Here is a 14,776-nt window from a genome sequence, read left to right on the forward strand (position 1 = left end):
TTGAGGGCCATAGATGATTGATATTAGTCACCTTTTTTTTAACTACTTGTATTTAAACTTTAAAAATTCAGCATGATTCATTCAAAGTCTCTGCTGCTACAAAAAAGTTTAGTTTTTGTAACTGTCATTAAAACTTCTACCTAATTTCAAGATTTCTGCATGTAGAGTGACAGTGTGTCATTTGCTTACTAAAACTCAATGTTTTGAAACCTAACATTCTGAAATTTCCAGAACCAGTTCCCAACTTCCTGCTAAGATCACTTAGAAACCTTCTGTTTACCTAAGCCTTCATTTAGTTTTTCTCAACTGCTGCCTTTTTTAAGCTTTGAGATAAAGAGCAAATAATTATGTCAAGGGCTTACCTGTGGATTGGTAATCACGTGGGTCAAAATATAATGACTGATACAAAAACGTGAGGTAGTAACTTTTGCCATCCAACACCACGTCTGTCGGAAGGGAATGCTGCATGCTGCTCCTGCAGCCACAAGGATAAAAACTGATGGTGTTGGAAAGACTTCTTTTTCTCTCAATGTAATACATTGACTGTCAGATGTAAGTGCATGAACAAAATAAAAATCCAACTTTATCTGATCTGACATTAAAATTACAGCCTATGCAGATTAGATTTTGTAGGGTCCTAAAAAATCTTGTGCTGTTGCATTGCATTGTGTGGCGTTGCATGACAAGATCAGATAAAATATGACCCACAAAATCTGATAAAAAGCACTGGTAGGATTTAGCTCTTAAGGTGGCCATACACGGGCCGATTGTAGCTACAGATATCAGTCCCTTGGACCGATACGGCAACTTATCAGCCCGTGTAGGGTTAACAACGACTGGCCTGCACGACCGATATCTGTCCTAGAAATTGTCCCCGAACCGACTGCACCTATTCCAGTCGTTATAATTCCCCTGATATCGCCCACCCGTAGGTGGGATATCAGGAGAAGATCCGCTCACTTGGCGACCTCACCAGGCGAGCAGATCTTTACATGTATGGCCACCTTTAGAGTTCTCTGAGGTGTGTTTGAACTAATGATGATAAAGGGTGTATACAGTCCTTTTTAAATTTGTATATACAACATTTGGTTCTGAATATCTTGAATTACTTAAGGGACACACAACAGATCTATTATGTAAAAAAAAAATTTACAAGAAAACAGGTTATATTAGTTAGAGACTTACCACCTTGTCTTGTATATTCCTGAATAATTGTCTAAGTCTTGTTTTAACTAAACACTACTTTTGGTTTGGTGACTGTAGTGGGTGTGGAAAATGCTCTAAAGTGTGCAGGTTTTTAAATAGGCTGGAACAGTGGTTGTTCCTTAAAGGAGAAGGAAAGTCATTTTGGCATTTTACTGCCAATAGATTAGCCACATTAGTGCAAGCTAGAACACTATATTTATTCTGCAGAAAACTTTACCATACCTGAGTAAACAGCCCTGGAAGCTCCCTCCCATTGTTTATGATAGAAGCTGCCATTTTAGTCTGGTCTATCAAAAGAACACAGGGTTTTGTCTCTTTTTTGTAAATGTGTTCTTAGGGTATCTGACTTTCTCTCTCAGAACAATCCTTCATTCCTGGGGCCAGAGTCTGTGCAGTTCTCTCATCTGTCCCCTCTTCTGCTCCCCCCTCCCATAAGAATGCCAAAAAGTTCCTCCTCCCTCCCTTAGGAATGTGTAATCTAAGCCAGGGGTCCCCAAACTTTTTAGTACCATGGCCCGGTAGGAGGCAAAAATATTTTTGCAGAGGGGGCGGGCCATGGCGCGAACTTCAGGCGCGTAATACATGCGATGTGCTGGGGGGGTGCGCTGCGGCCCACTGCCATGCCGTCCGCGGCCCGGCGGTTGGGGAACCCTGATCTAAGCTATAGGCTAAATTGCAAGCAGGAAGCTATAAAGACCAAGCTAAAATGGCAGCTGCAATCTTAAACAAACAGAGACAGCTTCTAGGTTTTCTGTAGAATAAATATAGCATTATAGGTGGCACTAATTGGGAAAATCTATTGGCAGTAACATGCCAAAATGACTTTCCTTCTCCTTTAACCCAGCTTATACACTGCAAATAAAAAATTATAGGATTTAATATATGTTGTAACTTTACTGGACCTTTACTGAGCAGCTTTTTCTAGCCAAAATGCTACTTTGCCCAAACGCGGTTTAACAGTACTGTTAAAAATATAATATCGTGTTGATTGGTTCCTTATAGTGCATAGCCGCACGGATCCAGCTCTTCCAGTTCCAGGCATCTTCTGGAGCTAAACCATGACCTCAATCTGCCATAGCTCTGCTTTCCAATCCTACACAACAGCCAATCAGCACACTACTTGGCGATGACGAGTCACGCTTGTTGTTCGAGTGGGTTAGGCTAGGTAGCCATGGCGGTGATGTCACGCCGGGGCTGACAGTGACATCTGACTGCAGAGAGGAGCCTGAGACACTGGGTAGGAAGCAAAAGAGAGTGGGGAAGGGAGTGAGCATCTGCCTTAGGAGAAGGAGGAGATCCTGGCAGGGAAATCAGCAACAAAGGGAGAGGCTGGACGCGGAAAAGATAAGGGAACCAGATAAGAGTGAATGCTGGGAAGAAAGCGCTAGGGGAGTTGACTTTTAAACTGAGAGGCTATCCCCAGGCGTTGCATACCCCCGCTGCGGTATTCCTTTGCTGTCTGGACCCGGATTATAGTATGTCCGCGACTTGTTCCAGGGGAGTTCTGTGCTGACAATCCTCACAGCCTCCGCAGGAACGGCAAGCAAGCGGGGGGCACAGCAGAGCGTTTCCTGACATCTCCGGCACTAACCCCACGCATGGATGCCCAGGCTGCGGAGGAGGCTGCTGGGGGCGGCAACAGGGTGCCAGGGGGACCTGTACTGCACATAGTGGTGGTGGGCTTCCACCACAAGAAGGGCTGCCAGGTGAGGAATGCAATGGCTTCTTTCTGTATATAACACTTTAACCCTCTCACAGGATTGACACTAGAATGTATTATTTGTCACTTTTTAATAGCTTTCGTGGTGCATGTCTGAATTGCAAAACAGTTGAAACACCTGTGTATTTCACATCCTTAACAGCAGTAGCTCTTTTATATTTACTACCTATACTGGTTTGTAGTCTACTAATCGTAGTTTAACAGCTGCTTTCATTCTAGTACAGATAATAGGTACAGATAATAGGTACAGATAATAGGTACAGATAATAGGTACAGATAATAGGTGACTCCCGAGCAAGAAGCATTATCACTATAGGGGGCAGATTTATTAAGTTTATAGCTAAGTACATGTAACTCCCCCATGTTCTATTCATTCCTATGGGATTTTTAGAAGCATGTTTATCAAATGTTGAACTCTAACTTTCACCCATTAATAAATATGCTTCTAAAAATCCCATAGGAATGAATAGAATGTGGGTGAGTTTTTATGTATTTTAAGCTCTAAACTCACATTTTTTAAACTCGCATAAATCTGCCCCTAGGTGTTAGTATGTGAAAATACTGTGAGCAAAAAGTATGCCTGCAGCCTTTCTAGCAGTGCTCCCCTAACTTATTAGTCAAAAATATCCATGACTCCATAATCTCATGTAGTGTATAAGACAGATCACATACTCCTGGTTTTCTAACATTTACTTTGCATGTTGTACTGTTATTTATTTGGGGTTATGCTTTTTTTTTTTTTTAAATTTACTTGGTAACATGCCACCCTTACCCTGGTACAGGCGGTTTGCTAAATTTAGGTGACTGTGTTTTAACTAAGTTTCTTAAAAGAGGCTCTCTTTTACACTTTGCTGTAATCTTAGATGTGAGTTATTAAATATTTGCAGTAAGATGCTTATTTCACATATCCTATTTGTCTGCCTCTCACTTCAAAAATTGGCCTTTGAACCCACCAATAGGAAATTATTTGGGGTATCAAAATAAGAAGCTCTCTCCATAGCAGAGCTCTGCAAATGTACATGTGAATAAATCCATTCAAATATTGCCAAGTCAATACTGCTTTATCATAAAGGGGAAATTTAAACAGTTGAGAAGTAATTGCATGCATGTTTTAGCAATCATGTTTTAAAAAAATCCTTTACCGTTATTGCTTCCTGCTGTAAAATAATTTTACCAAAACAATGTGACTTGGCATTTCAAAGAAGTCTAACATGCAGGCCATCTACATAAATACAATTTTAATCAATATAAACATCCATAATAAATATCAGTTTTCACTAATTTTGATCATTGTACTCTGATAAGATGGACACTAACAGACCGACTGGTCTAAACAGTTCAGTCATTTCTGACATGTTAGTCAGCATGACTGTGTGTTTGGGCTTTATTGAAATTGAATCCTTCTGAAAAAGGCCGAAACTTTGCCAGATCCGGAACCCATTCCTGGATTAGGTACATCCCTAGTTTGTAGTTATCCAGTGGGAAGTCAACAGGAATTACCTGTTCCCACAGGTTATATTTGTTACAGTGCAAACCAAATTAATAACATATGTAATTACAGTATCATTAAAGTGATACTGACATGTTCCTGTGAACTACTGGAGTTGTCATTAGTGCTTAAAGGAGAAAGAAAGGTAATAACTAAATAAGCTTTATCAGAAACGTCTGTGTAAATACAGCCATAAGCACTTACAGAAAAGCTGCACTGATTCCTCTATCAAAAGAAACACAGGTTTACTTGTCTTCCTGTTTGTACACACGCTCTTCTCTGTAAGTCTTCCTGTTCCGAGAAAGATCCTTCAGGGCACAGGCACTAGTCTGCGCAGCCTCTTCCCCTCCCTTCTTCTGCTCCCCCTCCCATAAGAATTCACTCCCCCTCTCATCAGAACTTGCTCTCTCCTCCCAATGCTGTGTAATATGAGCTACCAGCAGCTAATGCTGCAGCACTGAAGCTACTGAGGCAAAGCTAAAATGGCATCTACTATCTTAAACTGGGCTGTTCAGGTATGGTAAAGCTTTCTGCAGAATAAATTTAGAGTGGCAAATCTGTTGGCAGTAAAATGCCAAAATGCCTTTCCTTCTCCTTTGAAGAAAAACTGTGGTGTGTACTTGATCCAAACTAAGATACAATAAAATCTGACAGTCACTTTGGCTGAGAAAAGGCACTGCCAGGCTGAGAAAGGCTAAATAGCTCAGAACAAGAAAGCTGCAAAGATTGCTCATAAAATCACTCAGAACAAATAAACTTTCACTTGCCTTTATATCCTCTCTAAAGGAGAAGGAAAGGTAAAAACTAAGTAAGCTTTATCAGAAAGGTCTATGTAAATACAGCCATAAGCACTTACAGTAATGCTGCTATCAAAAGAAACACAGGATTTCTTGTCTCTTTTTTTTGTACCATTGTAACATGATGTTCCAGTATCTGACTTCCTCTTTCAGAAACATCCTTAATTCCCGTTTCCAGAGTCTGCGCAGTTCTCTTCTCTCTCCCCTCTCATGCTCCCCCCTCCCACAAGAATGCTAAGAACTCCCTCCCCCCTTCTTTAGGAATGAGTGATCTCAGCTATAACGGCTAGAGCTGCAGACAGGAAGCCACTTAAAATGGCAGCTGCTCCATTTGCTATGCAAATGGAGAAAGCTTCTAAAGCTGTTTAATCAGGAATGCTTATGCTTTCCGCAGAATAAATATATTGTTCTAGATGGCACTAATGTGGCAAATATATTGGCAGAGAATTACTTCTCCTTTAACAAATATCTCTGAGAATCTCCTCTGGCGAACAGTGGGGAACCGTGCCTTTTTTTTTTTTTAATTTACTATAAATGACCGTAGATTCCTGCCACAAGGGGCAAATTCTCTGCCCCTACGCTCTAGGTGCAAGCACAGAGTGTATTCCGGCCAGAAACTGCTCAAGTATGCAGTTTTGGATAGCGCTACTCCACAGGCTGAGAATCTGCCCATGTGGCACTAGCCTCAAATCTGTAGAGAAGAATATAACCAAAATGTAACAATGCTGATGTATTTGGTTTTTAGTGCAACACTGTTTACTTACTAATTTGCCATCTGTTTGGAAACTTGTTTGCTTTGTCATTGTTTCCCAAACCTGTCCTCTGGCCCTTCACAGAGGGACAGGTGCTCTGCATAGTTGGGCTCATGTATCCATTCACCTTTTTGTACTTTGTATGTGTATCATATGCACAGAATAGTGGTATACACCACTTCAATTTCTTTGAAGCTTAATAAATAAATGATTAGGCCCAGCACAGCAGCCTCTCTATTTTATTTCTCTCTGATTTCCATGACAGGTAACCAAATATAATAATGTTTTTTTATTCTTTACCCTGATGTGCCCATTATATGCATCTGTTTGTGTATTTATTTATTCTTATGCAGTCTCAAATTGTATTATACTATGATATCCCAGTTGTTAAGTGCTTAGAGGGGGTTTATTTTATCCATGTCCATCAAATGGTAGAAAATGGGTAGAATTAGACATTCTTGGCACTAATGGCCAGTGCATTTACATTTTTTAATTTAAGTTCTTTGATGTAGTGATCATTCTTCTATGTTTTAACACATGGTAATTAATCTGTCTGTATTATGAATGTGTTGAGAAAATATGCAGAGCTGTCAACTCCCCATATTTTTTTGGTAGTGACCAGATTTTGGTGGCTTTCCCCTGGTCTCCTGTCCCCCAATGGCATTCTCCCTATTTTTACAAAATCTCCGGAAGTCCCATGGTGAATTGCAAGCGCCATTTATAAGGATATAATTTACAGGATATTCATGACTTTGTGTAGAATTGCAAGCGCCATTTATAAGGATATAATTTACAGGATATTCATGACTTTGTGTAGAATTGCAAGCGCCATTTATAAGGATATAATTTACAGGATATTCATGACTTTGTGTATTATAAAGCTATAAATACAGAACATAAAAGCGGCATTTAGAAATTACTATAGCTGTTATATTATAAATTTGTCTTTATTACTTTAGTCCAGCGGTTCTCAACCTTGTCCTTTCTTATTAATACAGAGAAAAAGGATTTGGGATCTGTTATCCAGAAACCTGTTATCTAGAAAGCTCTGAATTACAGAAAGCCGTCTCCCATAGACCCCATTTTAATAAAATAATTCAGAAAATTGATTTCCTTTTTCTCTGTAATAATAACAGTTCCTTATAATTGATCCAAACTAAGATATAATTCATCCTTATTGGACGCAAAGCAATCCTGTTGTTTTATTAATTTTTTAGTAGACTTAAGGTGTGGAGATTCAAATTACAGAAAGACCCCTTATCCGGAATACCTTTTGTTCCTGAGCATTCTGCATAACGGGTCCTATACCTGTATAATTATTTCCAAAAATGGGCTCTATGGGAGACAGACATCCTGTGATTCTGATCTTTCTGGATAATGGATATCCAGGTAAGAGATCCCTTACCTTTGTTTAAACGCTTAGGTACTATCAAGTAGTTGGTATGTCCTTGCTGGGTCTGCTGGATCTGCATGGTTTTCTCCAGGTAGTCTGGATCCTTCCACTCTCCAAAAACATATTGACAGATTAGTTGGCTTCTAATAAAATTAACTGTAGTGTGTGAATGTGATAGGGTATTTCAATTATAGGCTCTTGTGGTACAGGGACTATGCTGTGGACATGTGTCCGCACTATATAAATACCAGGAAATAAATAAAATAATAAGTGGAGCCACCCAAATAATGAAAGCATGAAATTCTGCACAATAGGAAAAAATGAATTGTGTGCAACCTTCTGTTCTCTGAATGGCTTGTGCTGACTGTTGAAACTTTGTAGCAAAACTCAGTATTTATCTATATAAATAAATTAGAATTACACTTTATTTTGTACTTTGTAATTGTTTTTATTTTTTGGGTGGAGTTCCCCTTTAATTTGTAAGGAGAGTAGTAGCATTGCAGTAGAGGGCGTGTGTTGAAATTCTGGCCATATGCTTACCTTTTTACAACATATAAAATATTATGCTTATGTCAGTGCTCTATTTGGTACCCTTGCTGTATCAGTCCTGAAAATCATATTTCCAAACTCACACAACAGTTGTAATGTGCAGCAACATGTGTCTTCTATTGAGATCCCAGCAAACATTTTGGGGACAAGCACCTTCTTCAAGTGCCCTTCTTACCTTCTAGCTCAGTGCTGTCCAACTTCTGTGGTACCGAGGGCCGGAATTTTTCTGGCCTACATGGTGGAGGGCCGATAATGGAAGCCAGTTTTGACCACTCCCCTTTTTTAAACCACACCCACTTCAAACTACACCCATGCAATCACAAGAGCTTTTAAGACCATCCCCACATTAATGGTGGCAACACAGCAAAAACCCAATGGTTGGTGCTCACTGAAGGGATATCACCCTTCATTTATATATGGAAGAATTATATTATGACATACACTTAAATCGATATGCCTCCTCCTCTTCTGTGGGTAGCACAGCAACCCCCCAGCATATAATTACACCCCTTGGGGACCATATAATGACTATTTCCAAATGCCAAACTCCAGGAACAAACCCCTGCCAGGTTCACCTTCCACAGGAAGCATAGGGCAGGGAGAGTATGGCACACACAGGCAGCATAGGAAAGGCAGAGTATGGCACACACAGGCAGCATAGGGAAGGCAGAGTATAGCGCACACACAGGCAGCATAGGGGAGGCATAGAGCAGGCAGAGTACTGCTTGCCCTACCCCTCCTGTGTGTGCCATACTCTGCCTGCCCTCCCCTGCCTATGTGTGCCATACTCTGCCTGCCCTACCCTGCCTGTGTGTGCCATACTCTGCCTGCCCTCCCCTGCCTATGTGTGCCATACTATGCTTGCCCTCCCCTGCCTATGTGTGCCATACTATGCTTGCCCTCCCCTTCCTATGTGTGCCATACTATGCCTGCCCCCCCTGCCTATGTGTGCCATACTATTCCTGCCCACCCCTGCCTATGTGTGCCATACTATTCCTGCCCTCCCCTGCCTATGTGTGCCATACTATTCCTGCCCTCCCCTGCCTATGTGTGCCATACTATGCTTGCCCTCCCCTGCCTATGTGTGCCATACTATGCTTGCCCTCCCCTGCCTATATGTGCCATACTATGCCTGCCCCCCATGCCTATATGTGCCATACTATGCCTGCCCCCCATGCCTATGTGTGCCATACTATTCCTGCCCACCCCTGCCTATGTGTGCCATACTATGCCTGCCCTATTGCACACACAGGCAGCATACAGTGACACAATGCTGGATGTGTCAGAGAGAATGTCTGAGGTGTGAACAAGGGAACAATGTGGGTGATTACAGCCAGAGCCTGAGGTGTGAACACTGCAGGGGGAAAACAATGAAGGCATTAAAAGGTGTGAACAGTACAGGGGATTATATGATTAAACAATACAGGGGGATTACAGCCTGAATCTGAGGTGTGAGCAATGCAGGGGGGCAGTTAATCTCAGTACTGATACCATTTAAAGGTAATACTTTGTGTATTACCTTTAAATGGTATCAGTGTGGTAAGCCATCAAAGCAGCCAGACAGGTGGGGGGCCACACAGAGGGGGGTCGCGGGCCGCCAGTTGGACAGCCCTGTTCTAGCTGTATAGCTCTAGAGTCAAAAAGTGCCACCTCTACATAATAGGAGGCGATAGTAGGAAGGACGCACACAGATGATTTTGGATTGTGTACCTCCAGGTATTTGAATATGCCTCCCTCCCACCCACGCTTTCCCCTGGTCTCACTCTTTCTCTCTTTTCCCCACTTATTCTGCATTGTTTTATCTTTTGCACCTTTTTTCACCTGCACCCTTTTTATCACCTCACACATCCATTGTCTATACCCATTATCTCACTTGCCTGATATTTGCTTTCCCCTTACTGAGGTATTGAAGGGATGACCAAAACATTTAGTGCAGAGAGCGAAGTTTGGGACATCTGCAGTAAAATAAATTAATTTCCAGCTAAAAAACAAAAATTAAATTTAGCTATTAAAGATACCGGAGCAGCTAATAACCCATGGATGAAAATTTACACCTCCATCACCATGCTCACTTTCTTTTCAACCCACTCCCTCCCAGATCATCAGGGCTGCTGTTGTTGCAACATTCCCTGTGTATTGAACAAACAATAACTTGATTTGTATGGGCCACGGAGGGCCAGTGTGCAGCCTTCCCATCTGCACATGCTGTATGTCTACCCCTGATAACCTAAGACAGTGCTGTCCAGCACTAACCTAAGACAATGATTTACAGACTGTAGGAGCAGTGCTGGCATTGTGTCACTGTATGTATTGCCTGCCTTATGCTGCCTGCATGTGCCCTACTCTTCCTGCCCTATGCATCTAAATATGGGTCCAAAGCACTTGGGAAGTACAAGAGTTTGTGCACCTGCATGAAGGGGAGGGGGTGGAAGTGATGTGCCAAGACAGGTGTTTAGGGGTACCTGGTTTGTAAATCCAGTCCTGCACAGACCCATCTTTTACATTTACAAAGAATTTACATAGTTACATAGTTACATAGGGTTGAAAAAAGACCATTGTCCATCAAGTTCAACCCATCCGAGTAAACCAAGCACACAACCTATACTAACCAATCTATACACTCACATACATAAACTATATATACAACCAGTAATACTAACTGTAGATATTAGTATCACAATAGCCTTGGACATTCTGCTTGTTCAAAAACTCATCCAGGCCCCTCTTAAAGGCATTAACAGAGTCTGCCATTACCACATCACTAGGAAGGGCATTCCACAGCCTCACTGTCCTCACCGTGAAAAACCACCTACGCTGCTTCAAATGGAAGCTCTGTTCCTCTAATCTATAGGGGTGACCTCTGGTGCGCTGATTGTTTTTATGGGAAAAAAAGAACATCCCCCAACTGCCTATAATCCCCTCTAATGTACTTGTACAGAGTAATCATGTCCCCTCGCAAGCGCCTCTTTTCCAGAGAAAACAACCCCAACCTCGACAGTCTAACCTCAAAGCTTAAATCTTCCATCCCCTTTACCAGTTTAGTTGCACGTCTCTGCACTCTCTCCAGCTCATTAATATCTTTCTTAAGGACTGGAGCCCAAAACTGCACTGCATACTCAAGGTGAGGCCTTACCAGGGACCTATAAAGAGGCAAAAATATGTTCTCATCCCTTGAATCAATGCCCTTTTTTATACAAGACAGCACTTTATTTGCTGTAGTAGCCACAGAATGACACTGCCTGGAATTAGACAACTTGTGATCTACAAAAACCCCTAGATCCTTCTCCATTAAGGATGCCCCCAACACACTACCATTCAGTAGATAGTTCGCATTTATATTATTTCTACCAAAGTGCATAACTTTGCACTTGTCAACATTGAACCTCATTTTCCAGTTTGCTGCCCAGTTTTCCAGTTTTGTCAAATCGCTCTGCAAAGCGGCAGCATCCTGCATGGAACTTATAGTTTTGCACAATTTAGTGTCATCAGCAAAAATAGAAACAGTACTCTCTATGCCCACCTCCAGGTCATTAATAAACAAGTTAAAAAGCAAAGGACCAAGGACTGACCCCTGCGGTACTCCACTAACCACACTGGCCCAATTAGAAAATGTTCCATTTACCACCACTCTTTGTACTCTATCCTTCAGCCAGTTCTCTATCCAATTACAAATATTATGTTCTAGGCCAATAATCCTCAATTTGATCATTTTGCATATGCTTTGTACCTGTACAACTCAGGAATGTACCCAACAGCATGGAGATGCAGGTATTGAAATCTTTAATTCCACTGTGATCACATGCCTTTCATTGCATACTGATACATGCCCACAGCTCCAACTTTTAATAATTTATCAGCACAGTTCAATGTTTGACCATCTATCATGGGATTTTTTTTCCTTGCACAATATAACATATTTTAAATATACAAGTAATATATATTGATATAGGAATGACTAAACAAGTATCTAATGTTTGTTTAGATTTTTTTCTGTGCTCTGTGTGCCTGATTCCATTGTTATTTACTACTGCTGTCAATATTTACGAAGGGCAAATCTGGCATCTGTTAATTATAAACCAGGGCCACTAAAGGAGAACTAAAGTTTAACTAAGAAGTAGGCTAGAATAGGGTACATTTTGTTTTGGAATTCTGTACCAGACCAAGGCAACCACAACCTTTTAGCAGTGAAGATCTGTGCTTTCAAAGATGCCCCCAGTAGCTCACCATCTTTATTTTTTCAGCTGATTCACTGCACATGCTCAGTGCTCACATGCTGTCTGCTGCTGTGAGTTATTGAGCTTAGGGACCCACTCACAATGTACTGTATATATAGAAGTGAGGGAGCACATATGCGACATTTGCATCGCCAGATACAATATGTTGAAATCAGGAAGGGCCATCCCTCCTCTAGTTTTTGGCCTCTTTAAATATAGTAAGCTTAGCCGGAAGCAGCCATGTCCCTAAATAAATGTTCTCATACTAGTATCCAGTTTTTTAAAGAATGTTTTTGGGGGAGCCAATGGCGTGTGCCACAGAGCGTACATAATCTTAAGTTGGATAAACATTTTAATGAGTTGTATGCGACCTGCTGGTCCTACTGGTAGATTACTCCAGGCTCCAAATTTAGCACTCATACAGTTTAGCATTAGGCCCAGGTTCAATCATATTATGTAGATATAGGGAGTGATATTTATATTTCTACCCCTAAATACGTAAATTGGTTTGCTATAGAAAGTGGGCTTATAGTGGGGCTAAATCCATTCTGTTGTGGGTCGACTAGGAAGAGCAGGAATTTAATTTTGACTGACCTTTAGCCCTGAAATGGAGCCGAATACTTCAGTAAGTAAGTAATTCAGTTAAGGATTGCCCCCCATCCCCGAGATATATAAGAGTGTCGTCTGCATATAGCTGCAGCTTGTCAGTGAGGTTTTAGGATATCCAGTCTTGTATATTGGGGTGCTCTCTGACAGCTGCAGTGAACGGCTCAATTGCTATTTCAAACAGGAGAGTGACTCCTGGCGGGCGCTCCTGGAATGGGGGCCTTGGTTGGTATTCGATGTGCGCGCTCCACCGCAAACGCTGTAAAGAAGGTATGCCGAATTGCTCCACCAACCAAGCTTCTATGAATTTTTCAGGGGAATATTCCTCAGAGCGCTCAGGAAAGCCAAGGAAGCGCAGGTTGTTACGGCGTAGCCTGTTCTCGAGGTCATCAGACTTGGCTGTGCATGTATTGATGGATTGATTAAGCTGCTGTATACGATCCAAAAGAGAGGTTCTTTCCCACAGCTTCTGGAAATCTTGCTTTATTATAGATAGCTCAACTTTTATCTAGTCTGTCTTTGAACATATAATGAGGTGCAGGAGTCCTTGAATGCTCAGATCTCAGTTAGTAGGTCGGACAGCGTGGGTTCAACCGGTGGAGAGTCAGTGGGAGTTCAGTGTTCCCCGTGAGAGGTACAGGTCTCCCTTCTTGGTTGTAATTGGAATGGCGTTTGCGTTGCAGCTTCCTTGCCGCCATCTTGATTGAGCCGTGCTTCGCGGGAAAACTTCTCATGACGCGCTGCGGCCCTTTTTTGAGCTTTGTTCTGCCCCATTAATGCTCTAGGGGGTAGGGGCTCACCGTTGTACTCCTGGGGTTCCGTTCTTCCATAATGCAGGTACTGGGGACCGGGACACAGAGTTAACTCAAAGTGCATGTTTGTTTTTAGGGTTTAGTTCTCCCCTTATCGTCAAAATCCAATAAAGTAGGACGAAGACTTCCAGCAGGTTAACTGCAAAGCATTTATTCAGGGTAGTGGTTACACATGTTTTGGGTCAGTACCTTTTATCAAGTATAAAAGGACAATAACCATGTGTCCCTATTTAAAGCCAAGATTAACTTTAACCCACTAAGTGCATAACATTCTGGGAGGCCATGTAAAGTGATAGTGATAGTACATCAAAAAGGCAACATTCTTCAGTGTACAGTCATGGCCCAAATTGTTGGCACCCCAGAAATTTTTACAGGAAATCAAGTATTTCTCACAGAAAAGTATTGCAGTAACACGTGTTTTGCTATACACATGTTTATTCCCTTTGTTTGTATTGGAACAGAACAAAAAAGGGAGGAAAAAAAACAAATTGGACATAATGTCACACAAAACTCCCCAAAATGGGCTGGACAAAATTATTGGCACCCTTTCAAAATTGTGGATAAAGTTTTAGCAGGTATTTTCTATTAAAGCATTTAAAATACTAAGTGGTTTTCAGGATAGGGTAGTTATTGGTGCAGGGTAGAATAGCTTTTTTACTTAAAAAATGTTAGTGTTACTTTTCCTTTAATTTCCAGTTTGTGCAAGAAATAAATTTTCACAGCAGGGAAAAGCTTCTCAATATACTTATTTGGTATAATGTATAATTGGCTTTTAGACCTTCTGGTCAGATTGCCAGAAGGTTGTAGGAACAGGTGGAAAGGCTACTAAGTTGTATTTGTGTGCATGTCACCTGTCTTGAAATTAGACTCCTGCCCTAAATGCATTTTCCTGAATTCCCTCTGCTCTGCTGCAGGCTGTTTTGAAGATAATGACAGGCTGGTGTTATGTGTACCACAAATGATAATATCTTCAGACACACAGATCTTCCCTGTTGAAGGTCTGTAGTTGCCTTGGAATGGTACAGAGTTTAAAAAAATAATGTGCTTTATGTCTAGACTACTTCTTTGTTACGCTTTAGTTATCTTTTAACCAGCAATTAACTCCATGGCTAGCTTACTTCTGCTATAGGGTGTTCTGTAAAATCTGTACTAGAGGGAACATTGGTTGACAAGTTGGAAAATGTCATAGACAACTTAAGTTCAGGACTTAAGGCATTAAATGATGATCAACTGACTTT

General features: G+C 41.4%; 1 protein-coding gene across 1 annotated transcript in view; it reads left to right on the plus strand.

Annotated features, from left to right (window-relative positions):
• Positions 1 to 2,431: 2,431 nt before the first annotated feature.
• avl9 (AVL9 homolog (S. cerevisiase)) overlaps positions 2,432 to 14,776 on the plus strand; it is a 43,162-nt gene continuing 30,817 nt past the window's right edge. The window contains 1 exon segment of the mRNA NM_001079202.1: positions 2,432 to 2,912. Coding sequence (NP_001072670.1) covers positions 2,805 to 2,912 — 108 coding nt within the window. The 5' untranslated portion in view covers positions 2,432 to 2,804.

This window comes from Xenopus tropicalis, chromosome 6 (assembly GCF_000004195.4).
Source record: "Xenopus tropicalis strain Nigerian chromosome 6, UCB_Xtro_10.0, whole genome shotgun sequence".
Lineage (NCBI taxonomy): Eukaryota > Metazoa > Chordata > Amphibia > Anura > Pipidae > Xenopus > Xenopus tropicalis.